Source organism: Saccopteryx bilineata, chromosome 1 (genome assembly GCF_036850765.1).
Source record: "Saccopteryx bilineata isolate mSacBil1 chromosome 1, mSacBil1_pri_phased_curated, whole genome shotgun sequence".
NCBI lineage: Eukaryota > Metazoa > Chordata > Mammalia > Chiroptera > Emballonuridae > Saccopteryx > Saccopteryx bilineata.
The window spans coordinates 346,490,649-346,515,358 of record NC_089490.1 but is presented as its reverse complement, the minus strand read 5'-3'; the positions used below and the strand labels follow the sequence as shown (position 1 = coordinate 346,515,358).

General features: G+C 41.7%; 1 protein-coding gene across 2 annotated transcripts in view; it reads left to right on the top strand.

Moving 5' to 3' along the window:
- The window catches only part of POLD3 (DNA polymerase delta 3, accessory subunit), a 59,347-nt gene extending 55,547 nt beyond the window's left edge, over positions 1-3,800 (top strand). For both annotated transcript variants that reach the window (XM_066250121.1, XM_066250114.1), the window contains exon 12: positions 1,706-3,800. In XM_066250121.1, the coding sequence (XP_066106218.1) occupies positions 1,706-1,908 (203 nt within the window). In that variant the 3' untranslated portion in view covers positions 1,909-3,800. The remainder of the gene's footprint in view (positions 1-1,705) is intronic.
- Positions 3,801-24,710: the final 20,910 nt, after the last annotated feature.

The window sequence follows — 24,710 nt, the reverse complement described above, 5'->3', positions numbered from 1 at the left end:
TTCAGTAATATCGTTGTTGGGAGCCATTGTCTGTGTTTGGGCTTCCTTATATTGACTGCTCAGTAGTATAATGCTTTTCAAAGTTTTCATTAGACAAACGTTTCAGTGATTGTTATTGGCAGAGAAAAAAGTAACATGCCTTTGGCTGATAGGGAATAAGAGAATTGGTGACTATTTCTCATTTTATCATTGTCCTTCCTTAAAGCCAGGGGTTCCCAGGCCCTGGCCGGTTGGCTCAGCGGTAGAGCGTCGGCCTGGTGTGCGGGGGACCTGGGTTCGATTCCCGGCCAGGGCACATAGGAGAAGCGCCCATTTGCTTCTCCACCCCCCCTCCTTCCTCTCTGTCTCTCTCTTCCCCTCCTGCAGCCAAGGCTCCATTGGAGCAAAGATGGCCCAGGCGCTGGAGATGGCTCCTTGGCCTCTGCCCCAGGCGCTAGAGTGGCTCTGGTCGCAGCAGAGCGATGCCCCGGAGGGGCAGAGCATCGCCCCCTGGTGGGCAGAGCGTCGCCCCCTCGTGGGGGTGTGCCGGGTGGATCCCGGTCAGGCGCATGTGGGAGTCTGTCTGTCTCTCCCCGTTTCCAGCTTCAGAAAAATACAAAAAAAAAAAAAAAAAAAAAAAAAACCAGGGGTCCCCAAACTACAGCTCGTGGGCTGCATGCAGCCCCCTGAGGCCATTTATCCAGCCCTGCTGCACTTCCAGAAGGGGCACCTCTTTCATTGGCGGTGTCGCTCACGTACTGTACTACTGCCGGTGACGCCTGACGCATGTGTCACGGCTCTGGAAGCGCGTCATATCACTTGTTACAGCTAGCAGTGACAAATATGGAAGCAGACATTGACCATCTCAGCCAAAAGCAGGCCCTTAGTTCCCATTGAAATACTGGTCAGTTTGTTGATTTAAATTTACTTGTTCTTTATTTTAAATATTGTATTTGTTCCCATTTTATTTTTTTACTTTAAAATAAGATATGTGCAATGTGCATAGGGATTTGTTCATAGTTTTTTTTATAGTCCAGCCCTCCAACAGTCTGAGGGACAGTGAACTGGCCCCCTGTGTAAAAAGTTTGGGGACCCCTGCTTAAAACGATCAAGTTTGTCATCTGATAGAGTTTGCTTGGGACAGTTATCTTCATGATGTATAATACCGTTGGTAAATCTTGGGATAATTAGCATTCATTCAAAACTAAAAACCAAACAATTGAGTAACTTGTCACCAATCCTCTGTACTTAGGATGTACTGAGAATGGGAGACATCAGGATTGAGATAGAGTTCCTGGCAATGAGCCTGGCTAGACAGGATGGAAATCAGCAAATAGAGTAGAGATTAAGACCAGGAAAATGAGCAGTGGAGATAGGCACCAATTAAAGCTTGGGAAATTAGCATAGAGCAGGACCCAAATGCAGGGTTTGGGCAGTCAAATGATAAAGGCCTGTTTAAAAGCATGGGACATAGCAGTGAGAGAATAAGGGGGACTGTTTTTTCTGAGCCCCAACTAGAGGCTGTGGGAGCTCAGAATACCACATACATCCCATGTAAGGCTGGATCTGTTCTCCCCGTGGGAGAAAACATTGGTAGTAGATGAGCACACCTTCCTTGATCAAAAGGCCTGGGGGATCTGGTGAACAAGACATCTTGTTCTCTTGAGAGAACAGTATTCTAAATGACTCAACCTACTCATGTTCCATTTTTCCTTTCTTCTACCAGTGACTGAAAAAGTCTATGAAAGTGAATCCTGCACAGATAGTGAAGAGGAACTTAAGATGAAGACATCTTCCATACAAAGACCTGCAGTAATGACTGTGAAAAAAGAATCCAAAGAGGAACGAAAGGGCCCCAGGAAAGGGACTGCTACTCTGGGTAAAGGCAATAGACAAGTGTCCATTACTGGCTTCTTCCAGAAGAAATGAACTGCCATCTCTGTTAGGTCAGAGATGTGGAGTGGTCAGGGAAAGACCAAGACATACAAACTCGCTTACTGTGTAAGTTCCTCCAGCGCCTCACCTCACCTACATCAGAAGACTGACTGTTCTACCATCTGATCTGGTAAGGTTTGTACTACTGGTTTACAACCAAAAGGAAATCATCTGGAAGCAAGAGGCAAAAGATATTTAAAAAGCTCTTACCTTCTCATGACACTTTTTAAGCACAATCTTTGACCTGTCCAGAAGAATGTACTCCAGAAAAAAAAAATTGGAACAGGTTTCAGAATTATCAGATGAAGCCATTAGTGGCTACCCTGTGCCCGATCCGCGTATGGCTCAGGGAGTATTCGTCCTTGTTTTGTAGTATTCTATGGATTCGTCGGTATTTTTTTATTTCTGAATTTTACTGGATGTGTTACCACTCCCCTTATCATCCTTTCCCCACAAAGAATTCTGTGTGAGACCGTTTTCTATAAGTCTTTTAAATCTTGGTTGGACTAAAACCTGAAACAAAAATCTCCCTGTAATCCTCTTCCTCCATTATAAAGTATACTGACACCTGGCTACACACCAGCACGTTGTGTTCTACTCCTTTCATAAAAGGTCTCTAGACTTTTACTCACAATTATTGGTCAGGGAAAAGCCTTAGGCAGAGCACAAATAGACATGTTATTCAACGTCACCAGAAATGACTTAGCGTCAGCAATGACAATGTTAAAGGACTTGTGTGGCTGACACAGGGTGTGCTTCATAATGCTCTTTGTGATTTTTGTCCCCTCTCTCTTTCCCACTCTCAATAGTAGAGAGTGTAACTCATACAAGGAAATGAAGGCTTTTTAAAAGAGAAATCTTTTCCTACATGCAGTATGTAAGTTAAGTTTCTTCTTAAGGAAGCTGGACATTCAGAAACAATTTTCCAGGAAGGTCATGAGGAAGAGAGAAAAGCACGTAATTACAATATAGATGTTGGTCCTCTATATTTTTAACTCTTCCATTTGCCTAAAAGTACAAGTTCCCCAAGAAGAGAAAGAGATACTGAGTTGTTAGTAGGTCTAAACTGCTGTTAAATATTTTCATTTGTTACTTCAGGAAAATCATCTATTCCCGTGGTAACTTTTAAGCAGCTTCCATTATGGCTGGACAGTGAGTTCCATGAACAGAGGTGGTGTGGCAGTGATCTGCACGGTGCACTTGGGAAAGGAACACAGGCTTGGCTGCTGGTCTGACTCACTATGAACCGTCAAGGGTTGTCTGACTTCTTTCCATCTCAGCCTGGTGTATGTCTTGAGTGATACAGCTGGCCATTTACTATTTAAAGTTAGTATTGTGATGGCCTTGGATTAAGAGCGGCTGTCACCGAGGGCTCTTTAGCCAGGCACCCATGGACTTGCTCAAGCCCAGAGGTTTGGAGAATGACACCTAGGACTTGTAAAGGCAGACGCTTTGTGTAGCAAGCTCAGTAAAGGTTGACATATTCCCAACTGCCCTGCCCCCCTTTTATTTTTTTATCTAAATGGATGGATAAAAACACAGAAATCCTGGACTTAAATCTTTATAAAAAATTTCTGGAGAGAAATCCCCTTTAAATGGTTATTTCTGTCATTTCCTCTAGTTGTTTTTCTAAATAGAAATGGAAAATAAATCAACTCTTTTTTTATTATAATGACGATGCTGAAATCTCTAGTAAACTAAATTTTTGAATTGAAAACCTCTGGTGCTGGTTGAAAGGATAATGCAAATCCTGTGACAGTGATCCTGTGATCACTATCTCCAATATGCTGCCTGCAACATTTAGTTAGTAAGTGGTGGCTGTATTTTTTCTTTTTATACAAAACTACCGTGTTATCCCATGAGTTAAATAAATTTGAGAATTTGTTTTAAAATAGTTCTTCAAACTGAATGTCTGATGAGTCTGTTTTTTGACAGGATGGCAAGAGTGTGTGCAGTTATTTAAACTGAACAGGAACAAGACTGGTTTTTAGTTTATATTGTTAAAATTGCATACCCATAGTCTGAGATAGACAAGTTATTTGCTGCCTTCATCATTTTTTCAGCCCTGTGGGAAATCTTAGTTCCAGCCAAACTCATTTTTTAGTTCATTTAGAAGAAAATCTAGTCCTGATCTTGCACATTGTATTAGTTTGGCTTCATCGCTTGCTAGCCGTGTGACCTTGGGCAAATTCCTTTCTCAGGTTCTTTACCAAAAAAGAGCTAAAAAGAATTACCATGGATTGCCAAGACTGAAGTAATAATGTATACAGAGCATAAATTTAGTACACAGTGGCAGCACATAGGTGTTCTACTAATGGTGGTTTCCTGATGTCATAAATGATGCAGTTAGCTACCAACTTCCTGAAACGTTATCAAGGAAATGACCAAGATATTATATTCCTTCAGAGTCAATCTGGCTATAAATGTGGTCAAAGGGGGAAGACACTTGTCCAATTTTCCAAAGGTTTTAGACAGATATGTGCCTAGTGAAAGTGAGATTTATAGATGGCTATATTTACTGTTCATGAAAACATTTATTGTGCATACTGTGTGTCAGGACTCTGACCCAGGAACTAGAGGATATAATAGAACCCTAGTATTTGTCACTGTCCTCAGGATCTAGTGAAAAAGACAAGTAAAATAAAAGTATAGTGTCATGGTGAGCGTGCAGTGACAAATAAGCACAGGCCCTCTGAGAGCTCATTGGAGGGTAGGTGTGGAGGAAGTCTTCAGGAGGGGAGGAAGCCAAGCAGTTTTTTGAAAGATGGGTAGCAGAGAAGAACTGAAAGGTTTCCCAGGCAGAGGCAAATGGCTTTTGGGAGAAAATGGACTGTTGAATTTAGGAATAGGGAGGAAGAACTATTGAGAACTGAAGTTGGGAGTCCTACTAAGGAGTCTGGATTTTATTTGAAGACTATGAGGTCCAAGTGAAGAACTTTATAAGAGGAGAACAAGTTGATTCTCATTGAGAACCACCTGAATACCAGCTGAACAGCATTTCTATAAGTAATGCTTATAGGAATGTCTGTAAAGTCATGGTGCACTTTTGACCAGTCACAGGAAAGCAACAAAAGATGATAGAAATGTGAAATCTGTACCAAATTAAAGGAAAACTCTCCCAGTTTCATACCTATTCAGCGCAGTTTGATGTGGCCTCACACACAGATTTTTTTAGGGCTCCTTAGGTAGTTACCCCATATAGCCTCTACAGACTCGTCACTGACTGATGGCCTACCAGAACGGGGTTTCTCCACCAAACTGCCGGTTTCCTTCAACTACTTATCCCACCAAGTAATGTTATTTCTGTGTGGTGGCGCTTCATTATAAATGCGCCAATATTCACGTTGCACTTTGGTCACAGATTCAAATTTAGGGAGCCACAGAACACACTGAACTTTCCTCTTTACCATCCACATCTTGACTGCCATGGCTGTGGGCTGCTCCACTGTATACACAGTGTTACGTCATCATCTGCGCATGCGCACATGCTGCCACATCATCCTACAGAAACTGGGAGGGTTTTCCTTTTATTTGGTGCAGATTTCACATTTCTATCATCTTGTTGCTTTCCTGTGACCGGTCAAAGTGCACCATGACTTTACGGACACACTGTATATAAGAAAGAGGCCATGTCAAAACTGGTAGAAGGGACAGGGACATGAAATGGCAGGTCCCATACCCATGGTTTGATGGCTGAGAAACAGAAGGAATATCTTGGCTTCAGAGACCTCCCTCAAAGCACCAAGGGGTGGGGTCCCTGTCCCACACTTGTCTCCCCATGCCAGGAAGAAAAGTCCCCACAAAAATTGCTGTGAAAACCAGCAGGGATTGTGGCTAAGTGAGGCCTGCTGGAGACCAAGCTGTAACAAGAGACAAAGAAGGTCATTTTATAATGATAAAGAGATCAACCAAAGGATGTAACTTTTGTAAACATTTACACACAATGTAGGAGCACGTACATATATAAAGCTAGTATTGATAGACATAGAGAGATTGACTATAATACAGTAATAGTAGGGAACTTAAATACCCCTTTGACATCAATGGGTAGATCTTCCAGACAGAAAATATATAATAGATAAGGAACAAGGAATAGCAACTTTAAATGACACATTAGACCAAGTGGATTTAACTGATATTTTTAGAGCATTTCACACCAAAGCAGCAGAATATATATTCTTTTCAAGTGCAGATGGAACATTTACCAGGATAGGTCACAAAACAAGTCTCAATAAATTTAAAAGCACTGAAAGCATATCAAGCATATTCTCTGATTACAAAATCATGAAACTAGAAATCAATTTTTAAGAAAACCGAAAAACACAAACAAGTGGAGCTTAAATAACATGCTACTAAACAATGAGTGGGTTAATAGATCTAGGAAGAAATCAAAATATACCTTGAGACAAATGAAAAGGAGAACACAATGATCCAAAATCTATGGCACATGGCCAAAACAGTTGTAAGAGGAAAATTCATAGCACTACAGGCCTACCTCATGAAACAACAACAAAAAAAATCTAACCTTACACTAAAGAAACTAAAAAAATACAACAAACAAAGCCCAACGTGAATATAAGGAAGGAAATGAAGATCAAAGTAGAAATAAACAAAATAGTAAAAAAAAAAAAAAAAAAAAAAGGATCAATAAAACCAAGAGCTGGCCCTTTAAAAAGATAAGGTTACAACTGCCTGACCAGGCGGTGGCGCAGTGGATGGAGCATTGGACTGGGATGCGGAAGGACCCAGGTTCGAGACCCCAAGGTCACCAGCTTGAGTGCAGGCTCATCTGGTTTGAGCAAAAGCTCACCAGCTTGGACCCAAGGTCGCTGGCTCCAGCAAGGGGTTACTTGGTCTGCTAAAGGCCCACGGTCAAGGCACATATGAGAAAGCAATCAATGAACAACTAAGGTGTAGCAATGTGCAACGAAAAACTAATGATTGATGCTTCTCATCTCTCCATTCCTGTCTGTCTGTCCCTGTATCCCTCTCTGACTCTCTCTGTCTCTAAAAACAAATAATAAATAAATAATTTTAAATTAAAAAAAAAAGTAACAACTGACACCATAGAAATACAATGGAATATAAGAAAACACTGAACAATTTTATGCCAACAAATTGGACAACATGGAAGAACTGGATGAATTCCTGGATGCATGCAATCTTCTAACACTGAATCAGGAAGAAACAAAAAATCCAAAAAGACCAATAACGACTAATGAAATTGAGCCTAAAATAAGAAAATGCTCGCCCTGGCCTGTTGGCTCAGTGGTAGAGCATTTGCCTGGCGTGTGCATGTCCCAGGTTCGGTTCCTGGTCAGGGCACACAGGAGAAGTGACCATCTGCTTCTCTACCCCTCTCCCTTTCTCTTCCCTCTCCCACAGCCATGGCTTCATTGGTTCAAACAAATTGGCCCCAGATGCTGAGGATGGCTCTATGGCCTCGCCTTGGCCACTAAAATACAATAGCTCAGTCACTGAGAAACGGAGCAACAGAAGGGCAGAGCATTGCTGGGTAAGGGGGCTTGTGGGTGGATCCTAGTCAGGGCACATGCAGGAGTCTCTCTGCCTCCCCGCCTCTCAAAACAACAACAACAACAAAACACACAACTCCCAACAGAAATCTAGGACCTTGTAGCATCACAGGTGAATTTTACCAAATATTTAACAAAGTACTCTAAAATTTTTTTAATTTATTTTTTTAGAGAGGGAGAGAAACATCAATTTGTTGTTCCACTTATTTATGCATACATTGGTTGATTCTTGTATGTGCCCTGACTGGGGATTGAACCCACAACCTTGGTGTATTGGGATGATGCTCTAAAGAACTGAGCTACCTGGCCACGACAAAAGAAGAATTAACACCTATTCTTAAACAGAAATCTTTTTCTTTATTCATTTGAGGGGGGGTGAATCAGAAAGTATTAGCTCCCATATGTGCCTTGACCAGACAAGCCCAGGGTTTTGAACTGGTACTTTTAGCATTCCAGATCGATGCTTTATCCAATGCGCCACCACAGGTCAGCCCACCTATTAAACTATTCTAAAAACCTGAAGGGTGCTAAGGCTCCAAAACTCATTTTTGAGACCAGCATTACCTTGATAACAAAACCAGACCAAGGCATTACCAAAAAAAAAAAAAAAAAAATTACCTACCAATATTCTTGATGAACATAGATGCATATGTTTTCAACAAAATTTTAGCAAACTGGATTCAACAATACATCAAAAGGATTATATACCATGATCAAGTGGAATTTATTTCAGGGACATAGGATGGTTCTATATCTGAGGTAAGTTAACATGATACATCAACAAAATCAAGGATAAAATTATATAATCATCTTAATAGATTCAGAAAAAGCATGTGACAATTCAACATCCTTTTATGATAACTCTCAACAAAATAAATATAGAAGGAACCTCAATAGAATAAAGGCTACATATGACAAACAACAGCCAATATTCAATGGTGAAAAGCTGAAAGCTCTAAGATCAGGAACAAGCCAGAGATGCCCACTATCACCATTTCTGTTCAACATAGTATTGGATATACTACCCATTGCAATCAGACAAAAATAAATAAATTTTAAAAAGGCATCCAAATTGGAAAGACGTAAGAAAATCACTATTTGCAGATGACATGATTCTATATACAGAACTGACTCCACCAAAAAACTACTAGAATACAGTAAAGTAGCAGAATACAAAATATTCAGAAATCAGTTGCATTTTTATGCTTCAATAACAAATGATCAGAAGAAAATAATCCCATTTATAACTGCATCAAAAAGATTAAAATACCTAGGAATAAATTTAACCAAAGAGGTGAAAGGCATAAACTATTTAAAAAATTGAGCCTGACCAGTCAGTGGCGCAGTGTATAAAGCATCGGACTGGAATGTGGAGGATCCAGGTTCAAGACCCCGAGGTCGCCAGCTTGAGTGTGGGCTCATCTGGTTGGAGCAAGACTCACCAGCTTGAGCCCAAGGTTGCTGGCTCGAGTAAGGGGTCGTTCGGTCTGCTGTAGCCCCCTAGCCAAGGCACATATGAGAAAGTAATGAACAACTAAGGTGCCACAAGGAAGAATTTATGCTTCTCATCTCTCTCCCTTCCTGCTGTCTGTCTCTCTGTCTCTGTCTCTCTCTCTCTCACACACACACACACACACACACACACACACACACAAAATAAATTGAAGAGGATATACAGTGTGTCCGTAAAATCATGGTGCACTTTTGACCGGTCATAGGAAAGCAACAAAAGACGATGGAAATGTGAAATCTGCACCAAATAAAAGGAAAACCCTCCCAGTTTCTGTAGGATGATGTGGCAGCATGCGTAGATGATGACGTAACACTGTATATACAGCGGAGTGGCCCACAGCCATGCCAGTCAAGATGTGGACGGTACAGAGGAAAGTTCAGTGTGTTCTGTGGCTCGCTAAATTCGCATCCATGACCAAAGTGCAACGTGAATATCAGCGTGTTCATAATGAAGCACCACCACATAGGAATAACATTACTCGATGGGATAAGCAGTTGAAGGAAACCAGCAGTTTGGTGGAGAATCCCCGTTCTGGTAGGCCATCAGTCAGTGACGAGTCTGTAGAGGCTATATGGGATAACTACCTAAGGAGCCCTAAAAAATCTGTGCGTGAGCCCACATTGAACTGCACTGAATAGTATGAAACTGGGAGAGTTTTCCTTTTATTTGGTGCAGATTTTACGTTTCTGTCATCTTTCGTTGCTTTCCTATGACTGGTCAAAAGTGCACCATGATTTTACGAACACACTGTATATAAATGAAAGGATATACCATGTCCGTAGATTGGAAGAATATTGCTAAAATGTCCTTACTACCCAAAGCAATATACAGATTCAATGCAATCCCTATTAAAATACCAATGGCATCTTCAGAACTAGAAGAGTTAATCCTAAAATTTATACAGAACCACAAAGACCGCATAAACAAAGAAACCTTGAGAAAGAACAAAGTGGAAGGTATCATACTCCAATTCCAAACTACTACAAAGCTACAATAATCAAAGCATATAGATCAATGGAATAAAAACATATAGATAGATCAATGGAATAGAGAGCTGTGCTGACAGAACTGATTCCATCTTGAAGCTAATCTACCAGCTTAACTTCTGAGTGAATGAACCAGGATCTTTGAACCCCTTATCTTCCCCTGGGTGGACTCTGAAATGTATACAGAGGCTTTGGGCTAATCACAGAATTTCCATTGACCCTTCTGGGCCAAGACAACCCTAATGTTATTTGTCTCTTAGCTCACCTTGGTACCAGAGCCTCCCAGTATTTGTTCTCTTTGTTCCCCCTGACCACCCACATACTCCTTTCCTAGTTCAGGTTCACTTCTGAGGGCAGATAAAAATGAGTGGTCTAGTGGGGGAATGATGTGGAGATAGGAACGTCTGATGCCACCCAGGACTGCATTTCTGTAAGTTTCCTATTAAACTCATTAACCAACAAGCTGGACTTCTCTGCCTCGTTCTTTGGTCTTTCAGTTCTTTTGACATTTGGGGACCACTTTGTATATACAACCTTTTCACAGAACAAGAGCCTAGAAATAATTCTTACTTGTATGGTCCATTAATCTAAGATAAGAGAGGTAAGGATATAAAATGGGGTAAAGATAGTCTCTTCAATAAGTGGTTTTCGGAACACTGGACAGATCCATGTAAAAAAATGAAATCGGACCACTTTCTTATACCATATACAAAAATAAACTCAAAATGAATTAGACGTAAATGTAAGACCTGAAAACTATAAAACCCCTAGAACAGCGGTTCTCAACCTGTGGGTCGCAACCCCGGCGGGGGTCGAAAGACCAAAACACGGGTTAGGCGACCCCTGTGTTTTGGTTGTTCGACCCCCGCCAGGGTCGCGACCCACAGGTTGAGAACCGCTGCCCTAGAAGAAAAGCAGTAAATTATTTTTGCATTGGCCTTAGCAATATCTTTTTGGATATGTCTACTTCACTCCAAGGGAAACAAAAGAACAAATATACAAATGGGACTACATAAAACTAAAAAGTTTGTACAGCAAAGGAAACCAATAAAACAAAGACAACCGACTGAATGGAAGAAGGTATTTGTCAATGACACATCCAATAAGGGATTAATATCCAAAATATGTCTGGTACTCAACACCAAAAAAAATCCAATAACAAAATAGGCAGAGGATCTGAACACACATTTCTCCAAAGAGGACATACAGATAGCCAACATATATGGAAAGATGCTCAGCATCACTAAGCTCAGGAAAATGCAAATTAAAACCACAATGAGATACCACCTAACACCTATCAGAATGGCTATTATTTTAAAAAATCAATAAAATACTGGTGAGAATGTAGAGAAAAAGGAACCCTTGTTCACTGCTGTGAGATTGTAAATTGGGACAGCCACTTTGGAAAACAGTATGAGGATTCCTCAAAAAGTTAAATAGAGCTGCCATGTGATCCAGCAATTCTACTTCTGGGTATTCATTTGAAGAAAACAAAAACATTAATTCAAAAAGATACATGCATCCCTATGTTCATTGCAGCATCATTCACAGTAGCCAAGATATGGAAGCAATCTACATGTCCATTGAGAGATAATGGATAAATAAGATGTGATACCAACAATGGAATACTACTCAGCAATAGAAAAGAATGAAATCTTGCCATTTGTCACATTGATAGACCTAGAGGACATTATGCTAAGTGAAATAAGTCAAAGAAAGACAAATATCACTTACACTTATATGTGGAATCTAAAAAATCAAATGAACAAATAAAACAGAAAGAGATCCATAGACAAAGAACAAGCTGATGGTTGGAAAATGGAGAAGGTAGGAGGATGGCTAAAATAAATAAAAATTATTTTATAAGAGTGACAGCTGTCATTTAGATTTTGTGTGCTGTATAATGACTGTTTTACCAAGCATGTACATTGTATCTTAGTTCCAGTATTAAAATGAAAGAATAGGATTAAAGCAAAATGTCATAGTTAAAATAAGGCTGTTTAATTTTGGCAGCCAGTGTTGACAAATGCAATATTTCCTTTGCCTTCTCCTATCAATATAGATTTCTCTAGCAGAAATAACTTAAGTGTGTGTTTTGTGAGAGACAGAGAGAGTGACAGATAGGGACAGACAGACAGGAAAGGAGAGAGATGAGAAGCATCAGCTCTTCGTTGCAGCACCTTAGTTGTTCAGTGATTGCTTTCTCATATGACCGGGGGGGCTTCAGCAGACCGAGTGACCCCTTGCTCAAGCCAGTGACCCTGGGCTCAAGCTGGTGAGCCTTGCTCAAACCATATTAGCCCATGCTCAAGCTGGCGACCTCAGGGTTTTGAACCTGGGTCCTCTGTGTCCCAGTCCAATGCTCTATCCACTGCGCCACCAGGCTAACTTCAGTTTTAATTTTTTTATTTTTCCATTGATTTGAAAGAGGGATGAGGGAAGGGAGAGGGATGGGGGTGGGGAGCATCAACTCATTGTTTCTCTTAGTTGTATACTCTGATTGCTTCTCATATGTGCCCTGACTTGGGGGTCAAACCTGCAACCTCTTGTCCACCAGGTTGGCACTTTATCCACTGGGCAAACTGGCCAGAGGCAATTATTTCAGTTTTTAAAAGTGATTTGAAGAGCTAGTACTTCTGTGACACTCTCCATGATAGGAGCTTCTACTCCCTGAAATAAACGGAGAGGGGGCAAGGGAACGGTTTTTTCCTTTTCTATCTTTGTTTCTCTAAGAAGACATTAGCTATTATACAGGAGAGAGCTGAAGAGAAGGGCCATATAAGGAAACAAAATAGTTTCCCTAGGACCTGAGTAGAATGAGTGAATAATGTATTTGCCAGAAACATACTCTGTGTCAAGACTCGTTTTGGTAAACTTGTCTCCTTTCATTGGTTCCGGGATCTCACTCTGCTGTAATGCAGCTTTTTACCACCATGAAGCATTCTGGGGCTGCCTCATTTTGTTGTGAGAAGGCAGTGTTGCTTTCTGAGTTATTGCCCTGGCGACTCTGTAAATTAGCCCATGCTGTCACCATGCCCTCTCTGAAGGGCACATTGTACCCAAATGACTGCATTTTGGATTGATGCTTGCCACTCCCTGCTGCATGACACTTCTCACCACTTGTATCTGTGTCCAGTTTTTTCTTTTTCTTTTTTTTTTCCTAATTGTGGGCCACCCACAGATTGCCACCCAGGCACTTTAGCCAGAGAAATCTAGGCTTCTGATCCAAACCCACCTTAACTTGAGACTTCACTTCCATTTCAAATGTTAACTGTTGTCTGGCTTCCCCCCCCCATACACACCTTTTTTTCCTCATTTGCTCTTGCCAGACTCCCCTCCCTGTTTTTTGAGGTTTCACCTTGGCTTTCCCCACCCCCACCCCCACCCCACCCCCACTAACTGTCCCCTTTTTTCAAATACTCAGTTATTCATGGCCAGCCCTTCTTTAATTTCTTTCTTTGGCTGCTTTCTTTTTCAAGGTTCTTATTTCATGTCTTTTACTGGAATGCTCTTGAACAACGGAAAAAACACGTTTAGTATCTGCTTTGGATCATTCAAATCCAAAGCGTCAAGCAGTTGTTGAATTCTAGTTATGTTTAGTCCTGGATAAGATACTTTCGGGATTGCAAGAGCTCAGAAGCTACCATTTTGGAGTGACAAGACATACATACTAAACAGGAGTTGAGATTGTGTTTAGATGAGCGGTAGACAAGGGACTTAATTCAGACAAGAACTGGGATAATCATGGACAAAACTTTATAGTCCTGTGCGAAGAGCAACAAAGAATTTAAAACAAGACACAGGCCAACGAAGGTCCAGCCTTTTAGTGGGTTTTATTTAGCTGTTTGTCACTCACCATTTACACAATCATGGTACAAGGAAACTATGATTAACTGAACCCTTAATGGAGTTATTTCTATCCTACCTTAAGAATGGGAATATTGACAAAAAAACAAGCAGGATATCCCAAAGGGTACTTACAGGGTATATGTAGGCTCAGCATAAATTCAACTCTGTTGTGGATGCAGTCAGCAGCTGCGGCATACTGGGGAAGCAGGGTGTGCGATGGAGAGACACAGGACTGGGAGGCAGGGGCTCTGGATGCAGCCCTATCTAAGGCACTGACCTTAGTTAGGTAAGGTGCTTCAGTACTCAGAACCTCAGTTTCTCCATCTTTACAATGAGTTACCACCTCCCTTAAAGGGTTGTTTTAAGGCTTTAATGACATAATGCATGGACAGCCCCTAGTATTTGGACATATATTAAACTAACAGGGCAGAATAGCTCACATTTTTCTGCATACCAACTATGTGCCAAGCAGTGTTCCAAGACTGTTAGATGTATTAACCTTTTTTTTTTTTTTTTTTTTTTTTTTTATTTTTCTGAAGTTGGAAACGGGGAGGTAGTCAGACAGACTCCCGCAAGCGCCCAACTGGGATCCACCTGGCATGCCCACCAGGGGGTGATGCTCTGCCCATCTGGGGCGTCGCTCTGCCGCAACCAGAGCCATTCTAGCGCCTGAGGCAGAGGCCACAGAGCCATCCTCAGTGCCCGGGCCAACTTTGCTCCAATGGAGCCTTGGCTGTGGGAGGGGAAGAGAGGGACAGAGAGGAAGGAGAGGGGGAGGGGTGGAGAAGCAGATGGGCACTTCTCCTGTGTGCCCTGGCCGGGAATCGAACCCGGGAGTCTCGCACACCAGGCCGACACTCTACCACTGAGCCAACCAGCCAGGGCCAGATGTATTAACTCTTAAGCCTCATAACAACCATGTAAGATTGGTTTTTTTATTCCCATTTTACACATGAGGAAATTGAGGTCAAGAAGTAACTTAATTTGTTCAAGGTCCCAGAGTTAGCAAGCTTCAGAGCCAGAGAGATACAAATCTTGACAGTTTGGCTTCAGTTCCTACAGTCTTAACCACCCTGCTATCCTGCTCTTGGCTGTGTATTAGTTCATACTTCCATATTGCCCAGTGGTGATTCGGGTTCATTTTTATAAGTACAATGAGTTGTTCAGATCCCAGACTGTCAGATTCAAAGGCAATCTTCCTGTTTATCTAATCCACTCTCTCTGCTTGAGTCCTCTCTACAGCATCCTGCCAAGTTGTCTTGAAATCTATAAACAAAAATTCAATTATGTTCAGTATACCATACTTAACTAAATTACAAAGTTAGGTAAGTAGACTAATAAATGTTACTAAGAATTTAAAGAGAGGCTAGAATAAAATAAAGTTTACTGATTAGTTTTATATCACCAGCAAACTTCTGAATAGAGCATAGTTTCCTAAGCAATCCATTTAATTGGTTTTAGTTTAAATTAAGAATGCTTTTTCCTTGAAGAAACTTCTCCAGTTCTTGGTGTTGCCTTTGACTTAACCTTTGTAAGGAAATCAAGAGGAACGCTGGCCAGGTAGCTCAACTGGTCAGAGTGTCATTCCAATGTGCTAAGGTTACTGGTTCAGTCCCCAATTGGGGCATATATAGGGGTCAACCAATGAATGCATGGATGGGTGGACCAACAGGTCAGTGTTTCCCTTCTCTTTCTCTCTTTCTCTCTCTAGAATTAATAAATTAAAAAAAATTTTTTAAGAAAATCAAGATGAAATTTGGCATTTCCCCCCTATTTAAGCCATAATACAAGCTCACAAGACAAGGGATAATTCAAAAGGCAGTTATGCTCTATATTTATATGGTCCTTTACTTTATCTTATTTCATCCCTGTGATAATCCATAAGAATTTTCTCACCCCCATTTTTGCAGAAAACAAGCCCAGGTTGTTTGGCCAGCATGCCCAACACCTCACAGCAAGAAAGTGAACCAGGACTAGATCCTAGGTCTTCAGACTTTACATCATACAACTTTTCTACTGTCAAGAAACCCCGAAGGAAGAGAACGTATTGGTCCATTCATGAGTTGCCTTGAATGAATGCTTACTCATTTGCCCAATAACCACGGTGGCCAGTGTGAAAGATGTAAGAGAAGCACATGACAAGTCTTCTGCCTTCCAGAGACTGCCAGTCATGTGGATGTTTATGCATTCAAGTTTTTTTGTGTGTGTTTTTTTTAAGTTTACTATGTGCCCAGCACTGTTGTGCTAGATGCGGGGGATGCAAAGATGAATTTCCTGTTCCTGAGGAATTTACTGTCTTGTGGAGAGAAGACATAGACAAATATTACTATTATAGCACATTATACTTACAATATTTATGAGTGCTTACCATGGACCAAAATTTGTGCTAGATATCTAAATACATTTTCTCTAAACCTCACAACATTTTTCACTTACAAATAAAGATAGGGAGGTTCAGAGAGTTTAAATGATTTGCCCAAAGGTGAGTTGTGTTTATTTTTAGTAATAAATTTATTATGAAAAATGAGAGGAACTAGCATACAGTAGTATTGGTTATGATTCGTAAACCTGTACAGGAAGCTGACTCCCTGTCAGGTGGGCATGTAAGCCAACATGGAAGTTGGAACAAAAGAAGGAAAATGAATTACACATTTAAAATTGCCAATCCTACGCTGGCTAATTGGTTCAAGTGGTAGAGCGTTGGCCCAGCATGTGAAGTCCCGGGTTCAATTCCCGGCCAGGGCACAGAGGAGAAGCGCCCATCTGCTTCTCCACCCTTCCTCCTCTACTTTCTCTCTCTTCCCATCCTGCAGCCAAGGCTCCATTGGAGCAAAGTTGTCCTAGATGCTGAGAATGGCTCCATGGCCTCCACCTCAGGTGCTAGGGTGGCTCCATTTACAACAGAGCAATGCCCCAGATGAGCAGAGAATCGCTCCTAGTGGGCATGCCGATAGATCCTGGTCAGGTGCATGCAGGAGTCTGTCTCTCTGCCTCCCTGCTTTTCACTTCAGAAAAATACAAAAAATAAATAAAATATTGCCAATCCTGGATAGGGATGATCTTGCCAGGGGTTAGGGTTCCTCAACCTTTCGTCTCTGATTTTTGCATCTGTCTTTACAAAGGAAAGAAAGCCCCACCTCTGGACATTAGGCTAGAGACCAAGACTTTCTGGCCTCTGGCTGGCATTCCGGCTGGTTTGGAGGGAGGACCAGAATTTGAACTCTTGGCTTTCTGACTTGAAGCCTGTATTCTTTCTACTATACCATGGCCGCCTTCCTCTGTTAAAGGTATGGGCCCAGGGAAGATTGTCTACGGCGGCTTTGGGGATTAAGGATTCAGAGAGGAGGACGTACTTAAACCAAGGTCTTGATCATAGATAGGAGAGTGCCAAATGGGAAAGCAAAGGGCATCCAGGCAGAAGGAATGGGACATACAACATAAGAGGCACAAGAAAAATCATGCCGTGTTTAGAGTTGTAAGTAGTTTGGTGAGAGGTAGACTAGTGGGTTATGAGGCCAAATAAGTAGGCAGGGCCCAGATCACAGAGGTTTTAATGAAGCAGTTTAGACTTTATTCTCTAGGCTAGAGGAGGCCACTGAAGAATTTTAACATGTCAGATTTGTACATTTGAAAAATCACCCACCCTTTGTGCCCGAAGAGAGACTTACTGGTATGAAGTAGGTCGTAAGTCCCCAAGAGTCACACCCTACCTGCGTCTTGAGATAGAGCAAGCAGAAGAACATAATACAAAGTTGGATTTAGTTCAGTTTTAGGCAAATGACTCCTTTGATTCCCTCAGAAACTCAGGACAGGAGAGAATTGAGAGTGACTTCAAATGTGGAATGATTAGCTTTCTGCTGGGTCATCTCATGCTTGGAAATCCTCTGGCTCTTGCCTGAGCCATGGTCCTAGTTAAACCATGGAGATGGGATTGGTTCCACGGTTCCAGTAAGGATACACGGAGGCCCCGCTCTGACGCACAAACACACTCTGATTTAGACCTGGAACTGACTGCATCTCCCTGGAATTCTCTGGGCCAAAGTGACCCATAGTCCCCGACTGGTCAACTAAATTCATCCTGTCATCTTTACTGTACATCTATTCCATGCCAGGTGCTTCTATATACTTTAAGTCAGTTGATCTTAACAATTTTGGGAGGTGTAGCTATCAGCCCAGTTTCGTGAATTAAGAAATTGACCGGCAGAGAGGCTGCCCAGCTAAGGAGCACGTGGTAGGGCTTGGATTTCAGGGGCAGACTGTGAGTGTCCTGTCGTCATCTATTCTTGACGTGAGTTCTTTTCCACGGGTGTGGAGCACAGTAAACAAGTCTTGCATGTTGTAATCAGGCTGCATATCGGGCACTCACTAAACAGCCATCATACCTGGGACTGTGTAATGATACTCTTCTCTTCGAGCAGTAAGTTTTTTGCTGCAAAAAGCTCACCCTTAAAATAAGGGAACAGCTGCGCAAAGCTCCTGCATGATGCCCCTCCACCCTTACTGAAAATTGTTCATAACTCACAGTATGAGTTAGGTGGCTTCCCAGCCTATAAAACATTAGAAGCATCAGAGCAGTGAGAGATAGTTACCTTTTGCTATCAGGCAGTTGGCTGCCACTTCTTGGTTTTGTAAAAAGTACTTGAACTTCAGAATTGGACAGATTGGAGTTTCATGCCCGTTTACTACCAATGTGACTTCTAAAAAGTCACTTCACTTGAAACTGAGCCTCAGTTTGCTCATCTGTAAGATGGAGGTAATAACTACCTCAGGACCACGGTGAGGATTAGAGATAATAAATATCAAGTGCCCCGTTTATCGTGGTTGGTCAGTAACTATTATGATTTTCAAAGCAGTGCTTTGGACTCTAATCTTAACTATCTGGGAATGAGTTATCATCCTTTATTTGTTTATTTTTCAACTATTCTATATTAGAATATCCACTTTATGCTGTAGACAACACACTACTATTAAAACTAATCTCATAACAAAATGAGGAGGGAGTGCTCACCGACCCAGAGTATCTGTGGGCATTCTTGTGATCCTGCTCACCTTTCCAGTTCCCGACTCCCCTCTGACCCACCAGCACCTGCCTCTCAGATGGACTGCTGTGTCATCTGCATGCATTCTGTACCTTTGTTTCATCTACCTTCCTACTCAAACAGTTTAGAAGAAAGCCAGTGGTCTGAGTAGACATTCTGTTTCCCCAACGGCAGATATCAGAAGGCGACTTAATAGATGAAAAAATAAACAGATCTCCAGCAGTGAAGAGGCCTCCTCTCCTTCCCCCAGTGATGCATAGGGTGCTCAGGCAATAGTCACGCCTGCAGTTTGAGCCCATCTGTGTTCTCTGTTCACCTCCCGAGTGCTGTCCCCTTGTGGTTTGCATCATTCCCAGAGACCAGCCAACTCCAACCCTCCTCCATTTGCTTGGTCAATAGCCGTCTTATTTAAACACACTCCCTCTCTCTTTGGGCGCCAGATGCGAAGTTTCAAGACAGCAAGGCCAGGCTGGCGAACGCTGTGACACCTGCTTTAGCAGGCAAGCCAGTCAGCTGCTACTTCTGATGATATTGGCCCGTTTTCATGGACAGCGTGAGGGTTTCACCCCACCAAGCACACACACAGGCAGCTGAGGGAGCCTCATAAATTATGGTTTTGTTTGTTTACTCAAGGCAGGCAGCGTGGTGTAGTGGAAAGAACCTGGCACTTTGAAGCAGAAAACATGGATAGGAGTCCTCACTGTTATGTGACTTGGTCTCCAGCGTACCTCTTTCTCCATAGATACATAATATCTGAGAGAGTGATAAGTGCTATTTGCTTACCTGCTTATTGGCCATCTCTACTACGGGGCAAGTTCTAGGAGGTCAGGGCTGTCTCGGCCGTCATTTTATCTCCAGCACCAGTCTCCAGACAGTGCCTGGAACATAGTAGGTGCCTAAAAACATTTAATGAATGAATTCTAAAACTGCCTCTCTACTCACTGGCCATGTGGTCATGGAAAAGTCCTTTCTCTTCTGTGGACCTTAGTTTTGTCAGCTGTAAAACAAAGGCCTTAGGTCTTTATCCCTGACACTCTTAAGATCATAAAATTCATTCATTTAACAAATTACCTCGTGTCTCTGGGCTGGGCAGGCTGCCAAGCCCTGAAAAGACAGTCGTGGACAAGCCAGAAACAGAACTTGCCCTCATGGAGTTTTGAAAGGGAGAAGCAACCAAAGGAAAAAAAAATGTAAACAGATATTTAAGAACCTGTGTGATAAGCCTTCCAGAGGATCTGCGGAGGGCCCTGTGAGAGGATGGAGTTGGGGCACCTCACCGTGCTGGGAACCTTGTGACTGTGGTATGAACTGTGTCATTCTAAAGACAAAGGGAAGCCAATGAAGACAATTCCTGTTGTTACAGAGCTCACTAGTGCAGACCAGAGGGAGAGCTGGAGCCTCCTTATGTGCCTGCCTAAGGTGGATCGCATAGATATTAGCCCTTGTTAGATGAGAAAACAAGCCCAGGGAGGGTAGATGACTTACCTGCACCACCACATAAGGTGGTGGAGCTTGACCTTGAAATTTTAGTCCACTCCTCTCAATTCCATATTACAGAGTTGAGATTTTTCTCTCTCAAAACCTCCAAGTGCCTAAATTTTGGAGCTGAATACCGTGTAATAATAATTCTCATCTGAAAACTGAATGTCTTTTTTTTTTTGACAGAAACAGAGAGTCAGAGAGAGGGACACATACGGACAGACAGACAGAATGGTAGAGAAATGAGAAGCCTCAATTTTTCGTTGTGGTTCCCATGCTCAAGCTGGCGACCTCAGGGTTTCAAACCTGGGTCCTCCGCTTCCCAGTCCCATGCTCTATCCACTGCGCCACTGCCTGGTCATGCAAAAACTGAATATCTGTAAACAACTTTTAAAGCAAGTCAGAGAAAGACAAATTTCTCCTGAGCCTTATGCTTACATTTTGGGTAACTACAACCAAATCTTTGATGTATTTTAAATTATCCTTAACATTGATTCCTAGCAATAGAATTCCTTTGTCAAAGGACATAAATTTTTAGAAACTCTTGACCCCTATTGCCAAATTGCCCTCCCAAAGGCTGTACCAATTTTGATGCTTATCGTCAGTACATGAGAATGACTTTCCTATTGCTTCCAGCGACAGAGACCAATCTAATTTAACTTAAGCAAAACTGAATAAAGCCGAGTTTCCATTATTTATTTTGTTCATTTAGGGACAGGAAGTACTACTAGGCTTTGACACTTTTGAGGAAAGAAGAGGAAGCTATTGACAGAGTCCAAGTGAGGCAGAAAACTCCTGGAGGCCTCAGAGGAAGCCAACAGGTGTCTCACACGTGTCTTTGGACCAGTGGTCATTTGCTTACAGGCGGCACTTGTGTGAGCACCTGCTGCAGCTCAGACTTGGTGTGGTACGTGGAGATGTAAGAAGGTCTATAAAGCAGATAGAACTCTGTGGACCAGGGGCCTTAAAAAAGTACTGAGAGGGAAGGAAACTTCCCCAGCAGAAGCCGCATTGGTGGGAGCACAGCAATGAGTTGTCACCGGCAACAGAAGCAGGGGCGTATCAGCACCAGCTTGTGATCTCAGCGAGAGAGAACTCGGGCCCAAGAGTCAGGGACCTCGAGGTTGCTGCCTTCCCTGGGGCCGGTGTGTGTGATGGGCCTGTATCTTTATGGGTTGTTGCCTTCCCTGGGGCCGGTATCTTTATCTCCCACAGTGTTTTTCACTGAGTAGGTGCTCTGTGTATGTGTCAGAGCCGAGCAAGCTTTTGGTAATTTGCTAATAATTCAACACCTATTTAATGTGCTAGACAGTAAGGTGACCAATCGTCCTCCGTTAGGGAGGACAGTCCTTCTTTTGTAAGTTCCATCCTCCCTTGAAAAGTGTTCTCCTACATGTCCTCCTTTTTGATACTGGAAGACTAGTCTGTAAATGTCCGTATTTGATCGATGCAGTCGATACATTGCATGTGACGTATTTGTATCTAAATGAGTAGTTTTTTCTTACAAGTATTATTAAAAATTAATAGGCATGTAAGCATAATTACAATATAAAATATTACAAATGTTTTTATTATGCATTTATCATATTATAGTTTATTGTTGCAATGAATAAAATGTTTCTTTTATTTGCGATATTGTTTTCTTCAATTAATTTTTGTCCTCCTTTTCATTTGTAAAAAAGTTGGTCACCTTATAGACAGTGAAAATTAGGACTACATGGTGCATGTCCTCGGTGAGCTTACAATCTAGTGAGGGTTAACGATAGGCAATAAACAATTGCAATATATCAAAAGAAGGGCTATGAGAGAAATACAGGAAACCATGAAAGTATTTGGCAGGGAGCCCCAAGTCCAGGGAGGCCCATTGGCAGATATGCTTAAGCTACAGGGCACAGTCCAATGAAGACAGAGACAGTATATATATACCCTGCTCACTGCTGTATTCCAGTACCTTCTACATAAGGATCTCTGTAAACATTTGATGAATGAATGAACACAAGAATGATGAATAAATGAAGTGATGTCTAAACTGGTGAGCCAAGCCGAGGATAGGAATAACGTTCCATTGAGAGATACAGGCAACATGAAGGCCTGGATAGTTTAAGAAAGTAGTTTAATGTGGCTGAAAGAAAGTCAAAGAAGCTCCGAGTGGCAAGATTTAAGGCTGAAGAGGTTAAAGGTTAGTCATAGAGGGTCTTTTAAGCCATATTTAGGAGTTTGGATGTTTTTTCTTAAGAGAAATAAAAAAAAGCCAAGGAAAGTTATTAAGCTAGGAAGTGATATAATCAGATGATAGAGATAATAATAGCAGTTAGTTATTACATGTCAGTTATATACGAGGGACTTGACATATGGCACCTCTTATTTTAAGAACCCTGAAAGGTATAAATCATATATATAAAAGTATGTGGCTTACCTAAGGCCAAATAACACATCTGGGATTGAACTCGTGGCCTGTCTGACTCTAAAGCCTCTGTACTCTTTATGCTACATCCCACTGCCCCCATTGTGCCTGATGCTTTCATTCCTTGTTATAAACAACGGCCTTCACTTGGTTCTTGGCTTCAAGAATGCTATCTTGTAGCCAGGCATGTCAGTAGCTTGTTAGGATGTCCCAAAACCCATAGGCCATGCCACTGCTGCTGAATTTTTGCTGTGTAGGACGGTGAGAGCTTGTAGCTTAGGGTATGCTTCTTCACCTGACTGTGCTGCTCTCCTTTTAGCCTTTGCGATCGCAGCTGCCTGCCACAGGTCTTACACACGAGAACAACTACAGTAATGAACAATGATTATTTGGGAGCGTCGGCAAATGCTTCAGGCACTATCAGAAATTCATATGTATGATTTCTTTTCATCATAACAATATTTTGAAGTAGCTATTCTTAGTCTGATTTTGAAAAAAAATTGATGTTAAAAGAGAGATTAAGTGACTTGCCCAAGATCACACAGTTAAAAATGATAGGGGATATCTGCTTCTGGCCATGCAGAGTAACTGGTACTGAACCAGCCCTCACTCTATGCACAACTATCATATTCGATACAACATATAAAATTATTGTTTTCAGGCATTGGACAACAGGCAGAATAGAAATATGATCCCTAATAGAAAGAAAACAGATGCATTGTGCCTCATTATCACCTAATTTGGAGGCATTTTCTAGACCTGGATGCAGGGAAGGGGAGGACAAACAGAACATTTGCTAAGATGAGACAAACCAGAGGTCAAGGCTGCTGAGGCAGCTGAAATTTGCAGAGCGGGTTTCCGAGAAAATGGAGCCACACAGAAAAGGAGCTCCATAAATGTGCAGGGGGTCCCCTACACATGCATAGGGAGACCCTGCTAGACCAGGCAGAGAAGAACTACTGGAGATAAACAACTACCATTACATGTAGAGGCCTGAGATACATTTGAATTATAACTAGCCAAACTACTGAGACCTCATGGCATACTCCAGGCACCCAGCAGCTCTCTCAGAAAGGCCAAGCCTTAAGGGTAGGCTAATCTAGCTCTAGAGTAAATGCTATTCCAGATGCACCCAAACAAAGGTTTAAAACCAGCCTCAAAAAGATCAAGCTCATCCACAAGCAAATTATCTGCCTGCCTGAGTAAAAGCCAACACCTCACTACGGAAGACAGCAAAATGCAGACACCCAACAGTGTAGCACCCGTACTGGCTGGTGCAAAAGAGAGGATTAGTAGGCATGCGAAGAAAAATGTGACTGTTAATCAGAAGAAAAATAATTTAGTAGAAACAGACTCATAAATTAATTACATTAAGGTTAGAATAAGCAGACAAGGACCTTTAAAGTAGTTATAAACATACTCAAGGCATTAGAAAAAAGTATAAACAAAGTGAGAGAAAGTAAGGAATCTCAACAGAGAATGGATATTTTAAAAAGAATCAAATAGCAATTACAGAACTGAAAACTATAATATTTCTTAAAAATTTACTGCTTGATCCATAGATTCAATGCAATCCCAGCCAAAATCCAGGAAGTTATTTTGTGGACATGGACAAACTGATTGTAAAGTTAACATGGAGAGGCATAAGATCCAGAGTAACCAACACATTCTGAAGAAGAAGAACCAAGTTCAAAATGACTGCCTGACTTCAAGACTTACTATAAATTATAGTAATCAAGACAGTGTGATGTTGGTGAAAGAATAGACAAATAGGTCAGTGGAACAGAATAGAAAACCCAGAGGTAGACCCGTATAAATATATCAACTGATCTTTGACAAAGGAGCAAAGGCAATACAGTGGAGCAAAGATAGTCCTTTCAAAAAATGGTACTGGTACAACTGGACATTCACATGCAAAAAAAAAAAATCTAAGCACAAACTTTACACTGTTCACAAAAATTAACTCAAAATGTCCTTACGAGGAGGTGGTGC